Source organism: Bradysia coprophila, assembly GCF_014529535.1.
Source record: "Bradysia coprophila strain Holo2 chromosome X unlocalized genomic scaffold, BU_Bcop_v1 contig_117, whole genome shotgun sequence".
Lineage (NCBI taxonomy): Eukaryota > Metazoa > Arthropoda > Insecta > Diptera > Sciaridae > Bradysia > Bradysia coprophila.
Window position 1 is genome coordinate 2,913,982 of NW_023503292.1, and position 23,307 is coordinate 2,937,288.

The 23,307-nt window shown below is 38.1% G+C and overlaps 1 protein-coding gene and 1 long non-coding RNA gene across 2 annotated transcripts in view; one reads left to right on the forward strand and one right to left on the reverse strand.

Annotated features, from left to right (window-relative positions):
* The first annotated feature begins 288 nt into the window (after positions 1–288).
* LOC119067055 overlaps positions 289–23,307 on the forward strand; it is a 39,860-nt gene continuing 16,841 nt past the window's right edge. The window contains exons 1-2 of the mRNA XM_037169801.1: positions 289–397; positions 453–583. Coding sequence (XP_037025696.1) covers positions 310–397; positions 453–583 — 219 coding nt within the window. The 5' untranslated portion in view covers positions 289–309. The remainder of the gene's footprint in view (positions 398–452; positions 584–23,307) is intronic.
* Positions 14,168–14,463, reverse strand: LOC119067066. Its single transcript, XR_005085856.1, has 2 exons — positions 14,417–14,463; positions 14,168–14,366 (listed from the first exon to the last, which is right to left on the reverse strand). It is a non-coding gene; the product is annotated as an uncharacterized LOC119067066 (long non-coding RNA).

Consider the following 23,307-nt stretch of genomic DNA (forward strand, 5'->3'; position numbering starts at 1 on the left):
CGTTGGTAATTCAAGTAGGAAAAAGAATTTAATTTTCAAATTGCTTTAAATATTTTATAAGTGATACGGTAAAGAAAACACACGCAGAACATTTTCGTTGGTAATAGGAACGAATTGTTAACAACCAAAAGATATATTTTGTGTATAAAGTAAACAAAAGCAAAAGTTTTTGTAGTTACTGCAAGTGATCACTAGAATTAGGTAGCTTAGATTTGACAGTGTTTCCCAACACCGATTTTTTTTCTTAATTTTACTAAGATCATATTAATAAGATCATATTAAACAACGAAGAAAAAAAACGAAACGAAAATGAATTGGTTGATCGTGATATCGAGTGTGATTTTTATATTTGGAATATGCAACTGTAGCACGCACCCATTTGGATCACAATTTTATGGTTTATTTAATAGTTACACATTCAATGAGAGATGATTAACGTAATATTATTTTAGGACATGAATTGTTATTCAAAGAAGTAATTCTAAATGCTAGTTCGGTTGCTCCACAAAATTATACAACAGTATTCAATTACGACGACCGAGATCAGCAAATTGTTACGTTCGCCAAATTCCAAATTGATGGGGTAAGTTAGTATTGTATTATTCCCTTGACTGAAAGTCAGGGTCTTACGCCAGAAAATACCGAAAAATGTCTGTAACCATACATGTATACACTTTGATTGAAAATTTATGAAATGTTATGTAAAACGTTAAATGTCTGTAACCGTTTTTTCTTTAAATTGATGTGGAATTAAATTATCGAGGTTAAGTTCGAAGATGGGCTATGTGGGACGAAGGATCTGGAAGTTATCCCAGAAAAACCTAATTTTACACTGTTGATAACTTCTCTATTAAATACGATTACTTTGATGAAATTTGATTTTTTTTGGATGTGTGTGTAAGTCATGTGAATTTGTTTTCGCCAACGAATATAATATTGATATTAGAATTGATGGTAGACTATCAACTTGATAGTTGACTATCAAATTTGATAGTTGGATATTTGAATATCAATTATCAATTTATGTATAAAAGCTACAAGCTATGATTTTTGTCACTCCAGAATCATCTTTCAAAGAGTACACATCGATCTAATGATCTATTTGAAAAATTATCATACATCATTCCCTTGACTGAAAGTCAGGGTATTACACCAGAAAACACAGAAATATGTGGGTAACTAAAAAGTTCACTTTGATTGAAAATGTATAAAATGGTATGGAAAACGATAAATGTGGGTAACAAAAAATCGTTGAGGGCACGATAACTTGAGTAATTTTTAACCAATTCGGATGATTTTTTTTTAATATGGGGAAGTAAAATACCGCGGCTCACGGTGGGGCTGAACGAACTTTAAATAAACATGTCGACTTCCATCTCAGTTCTTTTCATAGCTGAGTTAGGGGAGCCGTGTACTATCCAACGGCACATGTTGCAGGCGCAAGCGCTGAGCCGTTTCTGAAAACTAGGAATATCGTCGCCCGGCTCCGCGGCCGAGATTCCTGTTGATCCTAAGCAGCTCAAGTACTTTTTGATTTTTTTTTTCAAAATTAAGAAAATTAATCAGTTAAAATTCATTCAACAGCACCGTGGATGTAGTAATTGTTGTAAGTAGTTGTTGATGTAAAATGTATTCTAGTCACTCTTATGTTTCAACAACGCCTTTGAATTGCATATTTTCCTACTTTTCCTCTTACCTCCTAGATACAAAAATTTTATTTGTTCGGAATGAACGTCACGTCACACCTTCAGGAGGATGGGGCATCTAAAAAAAACGTGACTACCATGACAAATTTGGGTTAATGTTCACTCTTTTGACGTGACACAGGAGGAGGAGGAGGAGGAGGAAGAGTCAAAATTCCAATAAAATAGCGGGATGTCATTTGTGTACGTAAGAGAAAGATATTAACTTGATAATAAAATAAGCTACCGTAAGATTGCTTGAATAGACAACACAATTTGACAAAAAAAGTCCTTCAATTAAACCTTCGAACCTTCTTTGAGTACTCATTTTTCTTATAAATTTGCAGCAAGATTTTCAATCAACCATAAATCGTAAATAAAATGCGACTCGTGTGAAAACTTCCCACTCGTATGAGCTATCTATTATTCTGTTTGATTGCCATTTCGTCAAATTTAATCAGAGTAGATGCGAAGTTTTACGAATGTGAAACGATGAGAGGACTCTTTCACTTTGATAAAAAAAAGCGCGATATATGTTCTTCTCTTACAGTTTTGATCAAATAAGGCCGGGACACAGTACTAGTCGTGAATAAAATATGGATGGTAATAAACAACCGATAAATTAATTTAAGAGTACCGATAAAAAATAATAAAATACCGGTAGAAAAGAGGTACATGTCTATGGCACCTCTACCGTTTACGGCTGAGTATTTCTGAGTCTGTGAAATTTTGTAAAAGGGACAATTCAGTTTAGTTGGTGACATTGTGTCTGAGTGAGATTTTGTAAAAGGGGGAATTTGGTAAAAATAGGAACCCTGTTGAGTCAGTTTTTACAAAATACTGGGTTTCTTATCGGCTTGATTGATCGATAATCGATCGTATTTTCGAATGAAATTGCTAAGCCGTGTGTCTTTGCCCTCACAGGCCTCCGCTACGCTCCGGCAAGTTCTTTCTGAAAAATAGACAGAACGTCTTTAAGTAATATTTCGTAGAAAGATGAATTCCCTAGGAACGAACGTTTTCTCATTACATTTCGTTGAAGGATGAATTCCCTAGTAACGGACAAAACGCCTTCTCGTTACATTTTGTACACTAGTATGTGAGTTGTAAAATACAAAAAAAAATTTGGTAGTGGACTTGCGTCACGCCCGATTATTAACGTGCGGACATGATTTTGTTTGATTGTTGGAGTAATGAATTAAAAAAAAAATATTCAGAAATTAGTTGAGAATGACTTATCTTATATTGCCTACAAAGAATGATGGTTACATTTAATGTTTTTCATAAAATGTCCTATACTTTTCAATCATAGTTTTGATAGCAGGAATTTTTCGGTCGTAAGACATTGAGTAAACATCTTTATTTGGTAGTCCCCAGACCCATTAAATTTGTTAGTCAACTATCAAGTTGTTAGTCAACTATCAGATTTGTTAGTCAACTATCAAGTTGTTAGCAGTTAACAATAGATGTTTACCGGTTAGAGGCTGGGCATGTTCTGACGAAATTTTTGTTCCTACTTGTTTCTTGCGATTTACACACATTACGCAACAAAATCAAATTTCATTAAAGTAATCTTTTTCGATTGAGGCTATAATCAACAGTGCAAAATCCTGTTTTTCTGGGATAGCTTCCAGATCCTTCGTCCCACATAGCCCATCTTCGAACTTAGCCGCACGGTGGGGCTGAACGAAGTTTAAATAAACATGTCGACTTCCATCTCGGTTCTTTTCATAGCTGAGTTAGGGGAGGCGTGTACTATCCAACGGCACATGTTGCAGGCGCAACCGCTGAGCCGTTTCTGAGAACTAGGAATATCGTCGCCTGGCTCCGCGGAAGTTGCTGGACCAGTGTTTGAAACTGGAATCGGTAGAGAGACAAATTCTAAGAACAACTATGTGAAAATTATTGCTCTCGGTCATTTGGTCGCAGAGCAATAGAAGGTGAAAGTCAAAAATTCCACCTCTTCAAGGGGTGATGCCTCCTCGACGAAGTTCTCGATCCAGCACTTTAATAGCGTTTCTAGACAAGGTTAACGTGCTCTTTCGAATAACAATAAAAAAATTTTGAAAGTGGTCTCTTTTGGTACATTTTCAGAAAAGTCACTTTTTTGCTACCCTCGGTGAACTTTGGCTACTTCCATACCTTGCCGGTTGGAATATTTTAGCACAATATACCTTGTTAAAGTTAGCCTGAAGTCTAAGCTTTCCAATGATACCGAATATGTTATGTATGATACTCAGCAAGAACTATTTATGATAAAGATTTTGCATCGAGGTCGGGCTACTAGCAAATTTAGGGTCATTGAAAATTTTCTTGAATTTTCATGAATTTTCCAGAATGGTATATTACTAAGTTTGTTGTTTTGGCAAGTATGACCTTTGCGGAACGAGCCGAAGGCGCACAATCAGGTAATTCACAAATTTGAGAAAACTTTATCGATCTTTGCGAATTTTCTCGATTTTTTTTCTTTTCAATTTTTACTTGATTTTCGTGAGCTTTCGATTTCTTATCGAAAACCATTTTCTTAATGAGTTAAATGAGTGTACCGGAGCATGATTTTCCATTTAGTTCAAGTTTTGAGGCAATAAAACTTGACGTGTTAGTGAACCTTAGACTTAGAGACTTGCTTGTAACAAGACCAGTTCCACTTGCACTTTGAACAACCTAATCTACCTACATTTTCGCTTTCCGTACAATTTCATTTTCATGCTTACTAGTTCATTTTCTATGAATTTATCTAAACGTTTTTATTTTGAAAAAAAGTTAAAAGGAACCTCCAGCCAAGCCGTTTTAAGCCGGCTCAAGCCGACTTTTTCGCCGCCGCCGAGAAATTTTTTTCGGCTAGCCGCCGCCGAGGTTTCTCCGTCGGCGCTCATGCCTGAGAGAGTGGTACAAAACTGGTTTTGGTTGCAATCGGTAGTGCCTGAAATTATAATAACAATTGTACACAAAAATTTACCATTAGTGCAAGGGAAGCCGGAGACACGCTAAAGTTTAAAAAACGAGATTTTCAAACAGTCATACAGGCGTGGATACTTGAGGGATGAAGCTAATAAATAGTTCTCGCAGTAGAGCAACATCTTCTTTACCAATTACCAAAAAATGATTTTTGGAGACAGTCTACGTAGAGACAGTAGCTCAAAGTTTTTCGCTAATATTTGGTAAAATTTGCGAGTTTCAGAGGCACCTGAAACCCACTTTTTCAAATTTTTTGTTATTAAAATGGGCAATTCTGAAATGCTGGAAGTTTCAGTTGTCCATCGACACCACACTTGCAATGACTCATGTCAAGAAGAACACGCAAAGACACGCAAAGTTTTGCTCCCAAGTGAGCACGCGATTTTACAGTTCTTTTTATCGATTTAATATACGGAAGCGAGAAAAACATAAATTTAAACTGAAGTGTTTTGGGTATTATGTGGAATTTTGAGAAAAACTGAATGGGAAAAGTGTTTTTAATTTGCTTAAAAGTTAAGATCGAGAGAGACGATACGCACGTTTAAGGACACTTTTTTGACAACGAAAACCGGCTGCGATTGTATGCCGAACAGTGCAATAATTCAAGTTTTATTTTGGAAAGAGTTGAACAGTTTTAACACGGGACTAATAGTGCATCGTTTTTAAGAGTACGGATAGCAGTGTTAAAGGTCAAATAAGTGATACAATTACAGCGAAAGTCATTCTCTGCACGTCGACAACGACGAACGTTCAAGCATATCCACGTGATTTACCGGTTACAAACAGAAGTTTCACTCAACTGTCAGAACAGCATTGCCAGCTAGAAATTTGTATAGATTTCCGTATTTTTCGAAATCTTTGAATTTGAGGGTGCAAAGTAATGGATACGAACGTGGAAAACGATTTGGCCGCAGTCACGGATGATTTTACAACGATGACGCCCTCCCAAGAAAACGCTCTGCTTTAGGATGACGATGAAGCGAAACCAACCGATCAGGTTTCGCCGATGATGGTGGAAACGAAAGAAATCGATGAAAGTTACGAAACAAACAAAAACAGAGAAGTGAGTGAATCCAACCAGAATTCGGCGATGGTGATAGGAACGGAACAAAGAAATGGAACAAATAAAATGGAAAACGATGGACGCGAACGAAAACAAGGCAACGATATTGCAATGGAACCGATTTTGACTGAAAGAGTACAATCGAAACGAAAAGCGGCCGACATATCGACCGACACAAGCTTTGCGAATGGAACATCGGATTTGTCATCTTCAACTATGGGAACGAATACCACCAGCAAAAAGCGTCAACGGAAAGGAGGAAAGAGGCTCAGTGGGGCCCAAGTTATGAAAAGACGCCGTTTGGCAATGGAACGAATGGCATCGAAAGTACAGGAAGAGAATGGGAGGACTGACCAAGGCTTGGCTGAGAATCCAGGAAAGATAGGATCATCGACTAGTACAGAGACAGTTAGCGCTGGAAACAGCGAAACTGGCAAAATGGAAAATCGAGAAAATTCTGCTCCTGTTGATGATCAGTCCAAGTCGGTCAGTAACCAGACCATCACTCAAAAGGATTCCAAAAAGAAACGGAAGAGAAAGAATAAAAAAGTCCAATTGGTTGATAATCCAGACGGAGGCGAGATACCTTCTTTGACAAATTTGCGTATCAATACCGAGGAAGCCAGTCATAAAGCGGCAGGATCGAGTTGTCTTGGGGTGGCGGAAAATTCCAACCGGGATGGAAACCAAGTACCTGAAAAGGGAAACGGAAATTCAAATACCGGAGGTTTTATTCCGAATGCCAACTCGACCAACCAGATCCAAGACGCTGAGATGGCCGATCGGGATGAAGCGAAAATGTCAAAGCAAGGACACTCACACTCTGAGAATGGAAACCAAATTTGGAACCATACTGGAAATTGTTCCACACGAAAAAAGCAGACTACGTTCCGGCGTCAGTCATGATCGATCGATTGAAAAGTAAAGCACCAACGAATAAAAAGATGCGTGCCGAACCATGGCAATCGAACAACCGAAAGAAAAGCGACAAACTAAGTACGGACAAAATTGACGAAAGCCTGAGATTAGCTATCGTAGATGTCAACGATCAAACCGGTGGACTTAGCGAAACCGTTCTGAGTAGAATAGAAGGACGGTTGTTGGAAGTCCCTCGGGAAGTCCTGGACGATTACCTTGAGGTAATGCCAGCGTCTGAGAAACCTCCGATCCTTACTTTCACCATTCCGGCGGGTAAGGCCTTCCGAGTTGATTGTCTTGACAAACGAGCGGCTGATTGGCTAACGGAAACAGTGAAGACACCAGAGTTCTATCCGGGACTAGAACTGTGTGTCGTACAAGCAATATCTCTCAGGCAAAAGAAGGCGAAACTCTTGAAGGTGACGACATGGGTTCCGGGTATGTTGGAAGATTTTAAGGTACTAACCAAAAGAATCGAACGGCTAAACCCTACCTTACGAGCCTCAGAGTGGGTCAAATTCAATTGCGAGGAAAGTGACAATGGACAGCTAATTACTTTTGGAATACCGGAAGCACACTTGGCACCAATGGATGCACTCGAGTGCACAGCCTTCTGCGGTACAAAGATGCTTCATTTCAGAGTAAAGAACAAGACGTCAAGAGACGACAAAAAAGAATAGAAAAAACAGAAAACGTAACCCGCTCTGCATTCGGATGTTGCAGAGCAACTTGCAGCACTGTATAGAAGCGATGGGTATTATCCATCAGTATCTAACAACAGGTAAGTCTGATATTGCACTCATTCAAGAACCTTATGCCCCTGGCAAAATGGTGAAGGGTTTACCGAACTCTTTAGGAACAGTCTTCACTGGAAAAAGAGAAGGAAATCCAAGGACTTGTATTTTTGTTAACAAGAGATTTAATTCAATTTTAGTACCGGAGTTGAGCAACCGGGATTTGACAGTAGTCTGTCTGGAAAGGAAGTTAAAGGGAGCTAATCGACCAGTAATGGTAGCATCAGCATACCTTCCATACGACCATCCGGAGAGAAAAGAACATTGTACGGCAGATGTAAAAAAACTGATAAATTACTGTAAAGCTGAGAGAATGCCACTTATCATTGGTTGCGACGCGAACGCTCATCACATTGTGTGGGGTAGCACCGACATCAATGATAGAGGTGAGTCACTTTTGAACTCATAATTCAGAATAAGGGAAATGCACCGACGTTTGTCACTAATATCAGAGAAGAAGTGATTGACATCACATTAACCTCCTCTGATATAAGTGACCAGATCTCTGGATGGCACGTGTCACCATGTTGGACAGCCTCAGATCACAGGTGGATAGAATTCGAGCTAGTGTCCGATAGAGTGGATCCCAAAATGTATAGAGACCCAAGCAAAACGGACTGGGACAAATTCCTAGAACGGCTTGCGGGGGGGTACCGACAGAGTAGGGATTCACGGCTCGGAACACAAGATGAAGTAGAAGGAACTCTGAGGGAACTCGAAAGCCATCTGTTAGATGCCTTTGAATTTTCCTGCCCGTTGAGGAAGATGTACTTGAAGAACAGTCCTTTCTGGTCGAAAAGTCTAGAAAAGCTCAGAAAGAAGGTACGTCGCCTATTCAACAAGGCAAGGCATAAGAGAGGTGATCTGGATTGGCAAAATTACAAGCTTGCGAGGAGTGATTTTAAGGCGAAGCTAAGAGCTGCGAAGAGGAAGTCATGGCTCAAGTTCATTGACGAAGTTAAAGACTTGAAAACCACAGCTAAACTCAGCAAAGCTCTAGCGAAAGATCCGATTTACCCAGAAATGCTAAAGAAAGAGGACGGTACGTACACTAAATCAAATGATGAAGTGGTGGATGTCCTCATGCGGACGCATTTTCCAGGGATAAAACCGGCTGAGACGGTTGAACCGCAACCGATTCTAACTCCGAACGTGACTGATTGGAACCTGGCAGAAACAATTGTCACAAGTAAGAGACTTGAGTGGGCGATAGGTACGTTTAAACCGTATAAGTCGCCAGGAAATGACAAGATTTGTCCGATTGTGATGCAAAAAGGTTCAAGCGTGATGTAGAGGCCGATGAAGAGGATTTTACGGGCCGTCCTGGAGATGGGCTATGTGCCTAAGTCGTGGAGAGATGTTTTGGTCAAATTTATACCGAAACCTGGCCGTATTACCTACGATCAGGCAGCTTCGTATAGACCGATAAGCCTCACATCTTTCATACTGAAAACGTTGGAAAGAATGTGTGATAGATACATACGGGATGTTACGCTGAAGTTAAAGCCGTTACATAAGAACCAACATGCCTATCAGTCAGGCAAGTCGGTAGACTCGGCTCTCCACCAAGTTGTTTTCAATGTGGAGAGATCGATAGAGTTCGGAGAGAGCACTTTGGCAGCGTTTTTGGATTTGGAAGGAGCTTTCAACAAAGTCACTTTCGTCGCCATTAACGCTGCTTTAATAAAGTTCGGAGTGGAGAGGAGTGGATCATGGCTATGCTAAGCAATCGAATTTTGTCAATAGACTTATTTGGTGCTTGCAAGACCGGGTTGGCCGACAGGGGATGTCCGCAGGGTGGTGTTTTACCGCCAATCCTTTGGAACATGACTGTGGACAACTTGCTGGAGAAGCTAAACGAATCTGGATACCTAGCGATAGGCTATGCGGACGATATAGCTATTCTGGTGTCGGGGTTTTATGAAGAGGTTTTGAGCCCGCTAATGGGCAGAGCGTTCCGCATCGTAGAAGAGTGGTGTAACGAGACCGGGCTGTCCGTTAATCCGGATAAGACCGGGCTTATTCTCTTCACGAGAAAGCGGAAATTGGTTGCACTAAGGATGCCGGCGCTTTTTGGGGTTCATCTCAAGCTGACAGACAAGGTTAAATACCTCGGAGTCATTCTCGACAGTAAGCTAGACTGGAGAGAGCATATTGAAGAAAGAACCAAAAAAGCACTAAGGGTCTTCTGGCAATGTCGCACTACGTTCGGTAAAAAGTGGGGTCTCAAGCCATCTGTTCTGTATTGGATGTACAGAGCCATTATTAGGCCTGTACTTATCTACGGATGTATGGTGTGGGCAACACGATTGGAACTGAACACAATGCGAAAACGGGTCGACAGAGTCCAACGACTAGCGTGTCTAAGCATAACGGGAGTAATGACCTCGACGCCAACGGCGACGATGGAAATTCTACTGTCACTGCCACCGCTAGATCTGTTCGTAAGACAAGAAGCCGAGTTGATAGCTTACCGGCTGTACAAAGGAGGATATTGGATAGGGCAAGACCGAAATTTTGGTCATGGGAAGATTTTGACGCGACTCAAAGAGGAGTTCAGCGAAGTAGAAATGCCGGAAGACAATATGCAGGCATGTTTCTGTTTTAAAAGAAACTTTGAAACATGTCTGCCAAAGAGGTCTGACTGGGAACTGGGTGTACCGCCGATAGTGGCAGATGTTACGGTATACACAGATGGATCGAAAACGAATGAGGGAACGGGTTTGGGAGTATACTCAGAGGATCTGGATTATAAAATATCCATACCTTTGGGCGTACATACCACCGTTTTTCAGTCGGAAGTAGTTGCTGTCTGTGAAAGCTCGAGAGATACGAGATGGCATCAGAAATAAGAGGATTTTGATCTGTTCAGACAGTGAATCCTCTATCGGATCACTGTCTTCAGTGAAAATCTCGTCCAGGATAGTTCTCCAGTGCTTCGAGATGCTTGAAACCCTGTCAAGAGACAATGAAGTCACATTGACTTGGGTGCCAGGCCAATCCGGAATACTGGGTAACGAAAAGGCCGATGAACTAGCGAGAGACGGTAGTAGTTCAGATTTTATCGGAACAGAGCCCGCCGTAGGTAGGTACGCTGGTCTGATCAAATCTTTGGTGAAGGACAGGACGAAACGATACCATCAGGGAAGATGGGATTCGATTACAACCTGTAGACAGTCAAAAGAATTTTTGGCGGGATGCAACGCAAATAACACCAAATTTCTTTTAAGTCTCTGTAGAGAGAAGTTGCGAGGGCTGATTGGAATCATAACAGGACACAACAGCCTGGGTTATCACCTCAACAAGATAGGTATCATAAATGATCCAACTTGTAGAGGATGTGGTCTAGAACCGGAAACTGCAAGACATTTCATATGCACTTGCCCAGCTCTAAAAAATTTGAGGACTAAATATCTAGGAGACTTTTATTTGACTCCTGAAGAACAGTTAAAGCTAGACTTGGCTAACGTGCTTTCTTTTATTACAGGAAGCAAGTGGCTACTCGGACCTGAAGAAGGTATATAAAAATGTAATAAAATGGAGATGTAACATAATGGGCCCAACAAAGACTGGCCTCGGTGTTTTTGATCACAAGATTTTCCAATTAAGACATTGTTCAATTTTGCTTATCGGTATTTGAATTTTGTTAGTTAATAATAATTGTAAAATGTTAGATCAAAGTTTCCATAATAAACCAACCAACCAACTCATTTCAACACTGCCGACATGTTGCGTGAATAAGTGAAATGTGTCCTTCTACGACGAAATTTTGTGCATGATTTTAAATAACTATATGAAGAGCAAAATTTCGATGTTTTTTGGTTTTTCTGTTGACAAATTTCACTTATTCACGCAACATGTCGGCACTGTTTGTTGGTTGTTGAATAATTGGAATAATCTAGTAATCTGTAATATCGGTTTAGTATGCGCTGAATTTTGTATTTTAGTCAGTTCGCTTGTAATATTAACCTAATTCGGACGTTAATCAATAAAGCTCCTGATTCCATTTGTACACTTTGTGAACATTATTTCATCCCTGAACATCGAATCTAATACTGTTGACATGAGTCATTGTAAGTGTGGTGTCGATGGAAAGCTGAGACTTCCAGCATTTCAGAATTACCCATTTTAATAACAAAAAATTTGAAAGAGTGGGTTTCAGGTGCCTCTGAAACTCGCAAATTTTACCAAATATGAGGGATGCGTAGACTGTCTCCAAAAATAATTTTTTGGTCATTGGTAGAGGAGATGTGGCTTTACTGAGAGAACTATTTATTAACTTCATCCCTCAAGTATCCACGCCTGTATGAGTGTTTGAAAATCACGTTTTTTTAAATTTAACGTGTCTCTGCCACCTTCTTTTGCAATGGTAAATTTTTTTTGTACAATTGTTATTACAATTTCAGGCACTACCGATTGCAACCATAACCAGTTTTCCACCACTGTCTCTGTAGACAGGATGGGCTATGCACCACTGTCACCGACGGTACTGATGAAAATCAAAAAATTTTGTGGAACCTTGTTCAGGGCTACGAGCTGACTAATAATATCCAAAAATATCAAAAGTGCATCGAAATAATCAGTTAAAATTCATTCAACCGCACCGTGATCTAGAATATGTTTGAAAAGCTTCCAAGAAAAAAATGAGTATTCGCGTATTTGAGCATTTACCTCCATATACGTAGTAAATTAAAGAAAAGCAAAAAAAAAAAGCGCGAAGCACGTTGTTTTGCACATTCGCAGAGCAACAGCTCCGAAACCAGCGAACTGTGTTTTTAAAATTGATCAAATAAAAGGTACTGATGAGTTTAGTCAGGAAGACTCCGAAAAGAGTTTCGAAGATCAGTAGCTGTCTCAACGCAACAACTTTTTTCTCACCTCTAGATCACGGTGTGCCTGAACTAAATTTAATCAAAAATTTTTGCACCTCTGATTTCTCTTCGTGTTTCACTTTCTTAGATCATAACAAACAACTTTTGTTCGAAGGGTAGAGTGGCGCAGCGGGCGCTTTTCGAAATAATGTAAAAAATTAGGCATGTTTCATCGATTTCCATACATTTTTATGAGGTACGTGAAATTGACGAAAATAAATCTCCTCAAATGCAATCGAGATTGGATCAAATTCACTGGCAAATTGCTTGAATTTCTTGCTCAGGAGGATTTTCGGAGCTGAAGGTTACGACTCTTATAACAATGTCAGTAATCAAGTCTTGCTGTTCGATAGAAGAAGCACTATCTGATGCGCAAATATTTTCAATATTTAGGATGTTTAGGAGATGTTAGGAGGTGTGGAAGGCCTGCCAAGTTAATATGATTTCCCTGTATTTTAAGATAAAAAGATAACTATTTTGTTACGACGATGACACAAGGAAATTTGGTTCTGATATTAATAGTCTTTTTCTCGCCCTACAAGTTTGTTGTACTGACGTTGTATTACTAACTTTTGTGGTGGCTTAACCACAGACCGCCACGAGTCTGCAAGGATAGTGATGAATTGAAATTTCATTTCGATTATGATTCGCCATACTTGTTCGTGTGCAAGTTGATATAGTGTTCCAAGAGCATTGTATCAAGTACCACTGTCGCCATGGCCTGATGAGAAATGGTATTTTTGAACTGCATATTAATGCAACATTTCGAAAGACATATTTAATTTTCTCACAGATCGAAACAGTGGTCAAACGTACCTTACCTTTTCCTAACTTTTCATACTCCTAACTTGTTATACGAATTAGTTCTACAAACTTGAAGGACGAGAAAAAGACCCTATAAAACAGCTTAAGTTGCAATAGAAGGCGTGACTATGATAAGGCACAAACGATCTACCACCATTGCAGCAAACAACTTCCAATCTCGAGTAACATCACTGCTTTAATCTTTTTTGAACTGTTGGAAAATGATAAACAGATTTTTAGACCCGTACGAAGTACTGGGGTCTTATAGGTTTACGCATACGTTTGTAATAGATGCCAAATCAGCGAAAACAATGTCCGTCCGTCCGTCTGTGGGTTCTCTAACTTGAGTAAAACGCATACGATTGTATTTGTATGATCAAAATTGTCCACAACTGAAAGCATCACAACCCGAACTAAGATTGTTCAAGCTGCCGTTCTCAACACTTTTTTTTTAATTTTTTACAAACATCTTCCAGTACACTAATACCATTTCTATATACCTGTAGTTCCAAAATTACATGATCATTACAACAGCTACAATTAGCGAAAATTACTTCCTTCTCAGGTGCCTGCTGGGTTGTTTTCCTTAAGCTGTCACTTCACGATTATTACGTCGTTTATGTTGGTCTTCTCACAATAAATTGATTTATAAAAAATAACCGAATATTGAAGAAAAAAACTACTCTAAATCGTGAATTTTCACACTTTTCATTCACTTCATTTATTATCGCTCAAATTAGTTTTAAATTTCTTACAAATTTCTGAGAATGAGCCTGTCAAGGCTTCAAATAGTTATTTATGCAATCGAGGTGCAAAGTAATTTATTAGGCTCTAGATGTGTAATTATGACACGAGGTCGCAGGCCGTGTGTCATAATACACATAGTGAGCCTAATAAAGTACTTTGCATCGAGTTCCATAAAACGTTCCACAGAGGCATCTAAAGTTTGCAAATTTTGCACATATGATGCTGAGTGGCATAAAGAAAAATTTACACACTCGGCAAGACGCCTTCGATCCAAGTCAGAAGAAAAAAGATAAAGAAAACCCTCTACATGACAAAGTAAACTACAAACTAATAATAACAGACCCTACTCCGCAAGGGAGCATCGGTGGATCGTTATTTTTACTAATTTCGCTATTTTTTTCGACATCCTTTCATACCGAATCGTTTCTACTGTGCTCAATGGTAAACTGCTACTAACCTAGTAACATCTAGTGTACTATGAACGAAATTAGTAGGAGTAGAATACCGGCGGCTCCCAACAATGTCTTGACTGGTAAGCCGTGTGACAGCTCTAACACAACTACAAGAGATTTTTTGAACCGATTCAATCAGCTGTGTTTGGTATACACGTCTGACAATCGGTTTTTAGACCCGTACGAAGTACTGGGGTCTTATAGGTTTACGCATACGTTTGTAACACGTCGAATTGGACTCCCTGAGTAAGGGGAAACCTATTGTGGTTGTCTAGAGATGCCAAATCAGTGAAAAAAACGAGCCGTCAGAATAGTCGGAGCGTTTTCTGCGACTGAGCCCCGTACGAACCCGTACATCTATTGCGCACGTGACCCTAGTTCGTCCGTCGCCCTACTCTTACCGTAAGTCTACTGCGCCCGTAAACGTCGGTAAAGTAAAATTCTTATGAAATTTGTACATCTTAAAAATTGCGCATAGCGCAATTACGAAGCCCCGTACGACGTTCCTTTCAAACGTAACACAAATTTCAAATTGACCTAAAATTTCCTCAGACATGTAAATAAAAAAAAATATGAAAATCTCAGAAACTAAAAGGTTTTTAGCTAGTACTAAATGTTTTTTTTTGACTGACCACTACACACCGTTGAAACACACTATAAACTCTCTTGCCTACATTATTTTGTTCAAAATATCCAAATAAACATTTTTACACGTAAATTTAAAAAAAAATGAAAATCTCAGGAACTAAAAGGTTTTGAGCTAGTTGTAAATGTATTTTTTTACTGACTACTAAACATTGTTGAAACACACTATAAACTCTCTTGCCTACATTATTTTGTACAAAATATCCAAATGAATTTTTTTACACGCAAATACAAAAAAATGAAAATCTCAGAATCTAAATAGTTATTTTCGCAATTCCGGTCCATAATCATCACCTTTCCATGCATCCATTTAATGTCGTTTTGAAGGTATTTATTTCACTGTATTTCTGGACACAGTGCGATATTAACTTTTTTTCGCACACAGTGCACGCTACAGAACCTATTACCTTCAACGAAGGCTAAATTTTTATAAATAAAAATCTTGCATTGACCTATATTTACCTATAAATAAACAATTTACTGATAAATATGCTAGTATATAGCTCAAAATCTATACCATTATATATTGGTTTGAAACGAGATTAAATAAGGACCGCCGACCACCAATAATTTTTTTTTCATATTTATAATGAGTGATGGACAAGAACATCACACAGGAAAAATTTAGCCCGAACCCCTGAGTCGTTTCTGAGAACCAGTGGATGCGACTACCACAAGCAGTCAGGCACAGCCTGAGCACATATTTTAATGGGGATCGGTAGAGGGAACAATTCTAAGATATACTGTGTAAAAAATATTTCTTTCGTAGCTCGCCGATTTTGAACGCTTATGAGTAGCATTTCGAAGTTAACGATTGAGTGTAGATTAGGGTGTAGCGGTTTTTACAAATTGTCTTATTTCTATTAAGGCTCAGCCGGGAATCCACTCAGCTGGTCCATATGATCATTTTATGGAAGAAAAAAATTTCAAACTTTAATTTTGTGCTGCCGCCAGGTCGATTTTTCGTCGTTTTCGGTCTTTGTCACATATATCGATTTTTTACGGTCGACTCAGTGTAGGTGTAATTATTAAGCCAATTTTGTAACTTCCTATTTATATATCTACGAGAAAAGATCCAAAAATGCCAGTCGGTACCGAAAACTCGGTTTTTAAGAATGCGCATCAAAAGTTCGAACTTATTTTTTCATTAGCAGTTTCTTAATCAGGCGTCAATTCTAAACTACAAACTTATTTTTGCAAAAAAACTACAACCAGGGTACGGTACAACCACTAAAATCAATGTTCTCCAAAAGGCGCCGAGTAAAATATTTTAAATTCATGTCAAAACTGCTTGTAGAGATCCCTTCTAGTAATTTCATGCAAAAGTAGCGATGGCTCATGACCTTTCAAATAAAATTTGTTCAGCCACACCGTGTTTTATCGATTATCGATATTCAAAGGCAAATTCAATCATCGATTAATAACAATTGATTATCGATTAAACATTCGTTTGATATTTGTCAATTACGGAAGCTCGGAACTATCCGTTTTTTTTAACGAAAATAGTAGTTCACCTCCCAAACAAACTAATCTGATAATGAAATAGAAATAGCGTAGGGGCCAGTGGAGGTTAGTTTCAGCCGATTTTAATTTAGACAATTTATATCTTAATACTTTTTTGAGACTCATCCGATTATCAAATACCGACAATTGTTGATTATCGATAAAACATTCGATTATTATTGACTTTTGAAAACATTATTTTCTGTGCCTTAGAATCATAATTCGACGTATTTCGTCAATGCACCTACGATCGAGAAGTGATTGCTGAAATTGTTGTAATGTTTTTGTTTTGTTTTTGTCTCATTATGATCCTTACGACACAGAAAACGTAGTTCGTGACTCGTGGCGAAAGCAGAATTTTTTCTCGGTTTCGCCTCGTTAGGACAAGCTTGAGACTAGTCCTGAAAAATTCTACTTTTCGTCACTTGTGACGAAAAATACTATTTTCATTACACTAACTACGAAAATTGTAATTTTCGCTTCCCGAATGAGATGCGAAAGTTTACAAATTCAGCTCTCAGTAAGCCACGACATCACAAGAGGTGCGAAAGTACTTTCGCCCCCCAAACGAAGATGCGAAAGTAGATGACAGCAACAACAGAGGAGCGAAAGTACTTTCGGCTCTCAAACGAAGATGCGAAAGTAAATGACAGCAACAACATGTGTTTCGTCTGGTTGCCAATAATTTTTTCATGCTTCGGGGCCGAAAATGAGGGCAATTTTTCGAATTTTCTCGGGTTTCCGGCCCTCTGCATGAAAACTCACATGTGCACCTGTTTGGGACGGTTGATTTAAGGCACTTTCGCTTGTAGACCTCACTTCGTTCGGCCTACAATCCGCGAAATTGCCTAAAATCAATCGTCCAAAACAGGTACACAAATGACTAATTGATTTTTCTTTTACCAGGGGGCTGCCGCCCCCTGGACCCCTGCATATTTCAGCCTATTTCGGTAAATTTCATCAGTTGGAACGTGTTTAGGAAGCTCAAATTACAATTTTCGAAGTTATTGTAATGAAAAGTTGTATGGATCACATGGCACGACGTAAAAAAATTCAACCTGTGCGATTGCCGCCCTGGCCTTCGGCCACGGGCTGCAAACTTCGCACACGGTTGAATTTTTAGCCCCGTACGAAGTACAAAGGGGCTTATAGGATTACGATGCCGTGTGTAATTGATGGAATTCGAAGCAGACGGTCAGGGCAAAGTGTTTGCCTATGTTCATAGATGACGAATCCGCAATAAAAATTTGGGCCGTCTGTCCGTCTGTCCGTCACGTCGATATCTTGAGTAAATCAAATCCGATATCAAAATTTTTTTTTTCCCTGAAAGATAGTCAAAATAGTGAGGCTAAGTTCGAAGATGGGCATATTCGGGTCGGCCCTTCGTGAGTTAGGGCCACCTAAGTGATTTAAGGTCTTTTGGTGATATTTATGGCAAAATAAACGATGGAAATGTAAATGACCCGGCAAATGATAGGTATTGTCAATACCAATCCAGGAAAAAAAAGTGTTTTAAAATCGGGTGAGTGGACCGTGAGTTAGGGCCTTAGAAGTTAAAAGCTACTAGGGCCCTATGTGTATTTTACATAGAACTCAAGTAAATTTAATCCGTTTTTCGTAATTTTTATTTCATTTGGAAGGTAATCGAACGCCGAATAGAAAGTTGTTGAAAAATTATTAAATTTGGGTCCTTGGACTAAGGCCACTACTAGGGCCCTATGTGTATTTTACATTGAACTCGAGTAAATTTCATTCGTTTTTCGTAATTTTTGTGTCATTTGGAAGGTAATCAAAGGCCGAATAGAATGTTGTTGAAAAAAAAAATTAAATTTGGGTCCTCGGACTAAGGCCGCTACTAGGGCCCTATGCGTATTTTACATACAACTCGAGTAAGTTTCATCCGTTTTTCGTAATTTTTGTTTCATTTGAAAGATAATGGAACACCGAATAGAATGTTGTTGAAAAAAAATTGAATTTGGGTCCTCGGACTAAGGCCGCTACTAGGGCCCTATGTGTATTTTACATATAACTCGAGCAAATTTCATCCGTTTTTCGTAATTTTTGTTTCATTTGGAAGGTAATCAAAGGCCGAATAGAATGTTGTTGAAAAAAAATTAAATTTGGGTCCTCGGACTAAGGCCGCTACTAGGGCCCTATGCGTATTTTACATACAACTCGAGTAAATTTCATCCGTTTTTCGTAATTTTTGTTTCATTTGAAAGATAATCGAACACCGAATAGAATGTAGTTGAAAAAAAAAATTGGGTCCCTGGACTAAGGCCGCTACTAGGGCCCTATGTGTATTTTACATATAACTCGAGCAAATTTCATCCGTTTTCCGTATTTTTTGTTTCACCAACCAAAGGAACCAATATATAGGCGAAGATTTTTACTTTTCCATTTTGAGCCACATCAAAAAAATATGTTTAAACGAAAGTACTCGTCAATACGATTGAAATTGAAGCATCTTCAAACATTTTCAGCACTTTCACCATATTCGAGTTAATAGAAATGTTTCATGTGGGTTTGATATACGCGTTTACACAGACCACTTGTTTACGAAAACTTATATGCAAAAATGTGCTATTATAATGATCCCAACAAAAATCTCTTCGAGAAAAGTGTGACGCAGTCTCTGAAGTACAATTTCTAAAATGAATGATATCGCTAGAGTTGACGCTTTCAGCTTCGTTACGCAAAAATTAAATTTTACACCCAATTTTAGTTCAAACAAGCTGGCATAGTTTTTCTCATTATCTGCCAAATAATTTTTACCAAAAAAAAAATTTGACTGTAAACAACCAAAATTTTAGAAAAACAAGGCATCAGAACAGTCGGAGCGTTTGCTGCGACTTAGCCCCGTACAACCCGTAATCCTATTTCGTCCGCAACCATAATACGTCCGTAGCCCTAATAAGCCCGGAACCCTAATACGTCTACAACCCTCTAATGCGTCTGTTACCAAAATGCAAGTCAAGTTGGGCATTGTCAAATTTACTGAAAGTGTTCATTTTTAAAATTGCGCATAGCGCAATTACGAAAGCCCGTACGAAGTACCTTTCAAATAAAACCAACAATTTACGACATTATTTTAGAAACCCAAAATTTTTTGCCAACTTTCCATTGGGTATTCAATTACCTCTCAAATGAAACAAAAACTAGCAAAATCGTTTGAGATTTACTCGATTTATGTGCAAAAAGCACTTAGGGCCGAGTAGCGGCCTTAGTGCAAGGGCCCAAATTTGAAACTTTTTTTTGCCATCATTCTATTCGGCATTCAATTATCTCTCAAATGAAACAAAAACTAGCAAAATCGGATGAGATTTACTCGATTTATGAGCAAAAAGCACTTAGGGTCGAGTAGCGGCCTTAGTCCAAGGGCCCAAATTTGAAACTTTTTTTGCCATCATTCTATTCGGCATTCAATTATCTCTCAAATGAAACAAAAACTAGCAAAATCGGATGAGATTTACTCGATTTATGTGCAAAAAGCACTTAGGGCCGAGTAGCGGCCTTAGTCCAAGGGCCCAAATTTGAAACTTTTTTCGCCACGTTCTTTTCGGTATTCAATTACCTTCCATAAAAAACTAAATCTAGCAAAATCGGATGAGATTTACTCGATTTATGTGCAAAAAGCACTTAGGGCCGAGTAACGGCCTTAGTCCAAGGACCCAAATTTTAAACTTTTTTCGTCACGTTCTTTTCGGTATTCAATTACCTTCCATAAAAAACTAAATCAAGCCCTCCCAACAAGCCCACGTTACATCTTACCCAAAACAATGTTCAGCAACTTTGTTCTACTCGTCAATACCTTTCATTTGATATATCACAAGCAGCTATTGCGTGCGTATTTCGGTAGATATCGTCGAAAGACTGAAAAACACCTATAGGGCCCTAGCTCTGAAAGGGCCGACCCTACCATGCCCATTTTCGAACTTGACCTTACACGGAAAACTCATATATGCACCCCAGACGAAGAAATCGGGAACAGCTTCACGATTATAGAACATTAGTTGTGTGCTGCATATTGATCTGAGGATCATACAATGCCCGCCTAATGAATATTGTTGTTGTGTGCTGGATATTATTTTTCAGCGTGCAGGTCTTAGCTGTATGCCTGTTTTATTATATAAAATGACGCCATTTTTTTCAATTCAATAAACAACCTAATTTATCGTTTAATAGAAGAAATTGATTTAATTAACTTTATCAATTTTATTTGCGTTAGCAAAAAAAACAAAAAAACTTTTTCAAATTTTTTTTTTATTTTCAATTTTATTATTATTATTTGTTATTAGCCGTAGATTTATATTTAAATTCATCATATTAAATTGCTAACAGAATTTTTTTTTTTGCTTACGTTTTTTCCGGTCACCCACCCAAGTACGGACCGCGACCATCGATGCTTAACCTCAGTTTCTGACTGCCAACGACTTTACCACTGCTGCTATACTGCTTGCATATAGTGGCAGTCTTATTTCGAACCGTTGTTACTTTGCTTTATGCAGCACACAGGCATATTTATACCTGCATGCTGAATATTGACTAAATGAATAAAGTCGTCCGTATTTAGAATGGGTTATGCAACAACATTTAATTGAATTTATTTTCTATGAAATGTAGTACTTCTCCCCACTAAGCAATGTCATCGGATATTATTATTTTAATTCTGAGCCTGGTTCTGAATTAGAGGTTTTTTCAATCGTTCTACAAAAAAACTGTTCACATTAATAGTGAGCATCTATTACGCGAATTAATAAATTAAGATTGGCTCACCTAGTTTGTGTATATTACGTAGGTGGAAGCACGGGGTTTCAGGGGGTTTCGAACATTTAGTTTTTTCATGTTGCAGATATTGCAGTGTCAAATTCTGTCCAAGATGTGACATATTTGCAAGGTATTGGCCTTTTTCACAAAGTATAATCAGCGTAACCTTCGTAAAAAGAATCTTGAATCTGACAAGAGCACGTGTGCCAACGTGTAAAAAACAAATGTTCAAAACCCCCTGCTGAACCGTGGCGATCCTCTTGTCAAACGGACAGTACATAAACAAATTCCATCATTTATTGCTGAATACAACCAACTATTTCTGTTAACATTTCAAAAGCCTTTAACACCGAAAATGAATTTAAAAGTTCGTTCGTCAAAATTTCTATTGAAATACATAAATGTAACATTATCATTGCATATTAATTCGGTAAAAATAGAAATAACTTTAAATGAAGGAATAAAATTAGATTTGATAATCATCTTTATGCGTATGTTCTTGAGATCTTCCTTTTATTTCATTAAAACAATAAATTTATTGTTGCATAGTCCATTCTAAATACTTTATTCATTTAGTCAATATTCAGCATGCAGGTATAGTTCGATAGTACCATTTAGTCAATATTCGGCATGCAGGTAAAGTTAAGTAATACATCCCACAACTAATTTGAAGATATAATTCAGCACACAGCAAATATATACCTGGGAACCTCACAATATTCCTACGAGCTGAATAATATTGTTGCCGGAACTATATTTTGAAAATATTCATATTACATGTTTATTGTAATACAACACACGGGAACATTATTCAGTCTGCAGCAAATATATGCAGCACACAACAAATGTCGAATTTGCCGAATTTTCCGTGTACTTTTGTCGATACCAATCGGGGAAAAAAAGAATTTTGAAAAAAGGTTGTGATTTACTCTAGCTAGAGGGGTCACGGACGGACGGTTACTAGTGTATTGACAAGGAACTCCCGGAATAATCTACAGTTTAACTTAATTTTCCGTCAAAACTCAATTGATATTTGGATTTCGATTAAAGGTTCGATCAAACAAAAAAAATGCCTGGAGCTGTCTTCTACATTTTGAAATTCTCGGACGATTTTACGCAATACAAAATTTGAATGTTTCAAAATTGTCAGTAAAGTAACTAGGTCAAGATGCTACTACCAGAAGAAAAAAGAACGGTGATCCGCAGCGTTGGATATACTAATATATTGGTTTGGCGATTGTAAATATAATTGTAAATCCACTTCTCTATTGAAAGCTTCTGCTTGTCCGAGCATCAAAAATTACAACAAAAAATATGTTGTAAATATTCTGCTTGTCCGATGTTTCATTAGATAACCTCCAGAGCTAAAACTCTAGAAATTTCATTATAATTTCATTTTGGCCACCAAAAAGAAGAAAAAGACGGACATTTTGTAAGTCAGCACAAAAGACAAAAAATTCCACACTCGCGATTCGCATGAGAAAAGATAATCCAACAGTTGACTGTCGAAATTTTAAATAAACCGACAGTGCAACGTTTGAATTTGCCTTTTCTGCATACTTTTTCTTAGGGAAAATAGTTGAAAACAAAATTATTTATCTAACTCACAGATCAAACCTCACAAGAAACAGAATTGGTTGACACTTGCACAACAATGATAATAAATAAAAGAAATGTCATACACCAAGTGTGTGTTCGTCGAAAGGCGAATATCGCAATTCTTTTCAGATGTCTGTTCTAACTGAACTTTCCATAATCGCCTCGGTATGTTGTCCACTAAAATGTCGTTACATTTTCATATTGTAGGACGTAGACTATTAACAATCCTAAAAATGTTTTATTCTTCGGTTAGTTCTCAGGAATTTTGTATTTTGTCCTTCATTAGGCATATGAGAACATAAAACATCACCAGCGGACTCGATTTGTAGAATAAATTTCGCACACTATTGATACATAAGATAAGAACTAAGATAGAAGAATTCTATATGTGCACCGTAGAGTCAACTCTACAATTAAGTAACGCGTCAGAATTTGTAAAAGCACCAAAACTAATTGATCAATTACAAACAGAACCTCACTTGTAACACTTTGCATTTGAATCGC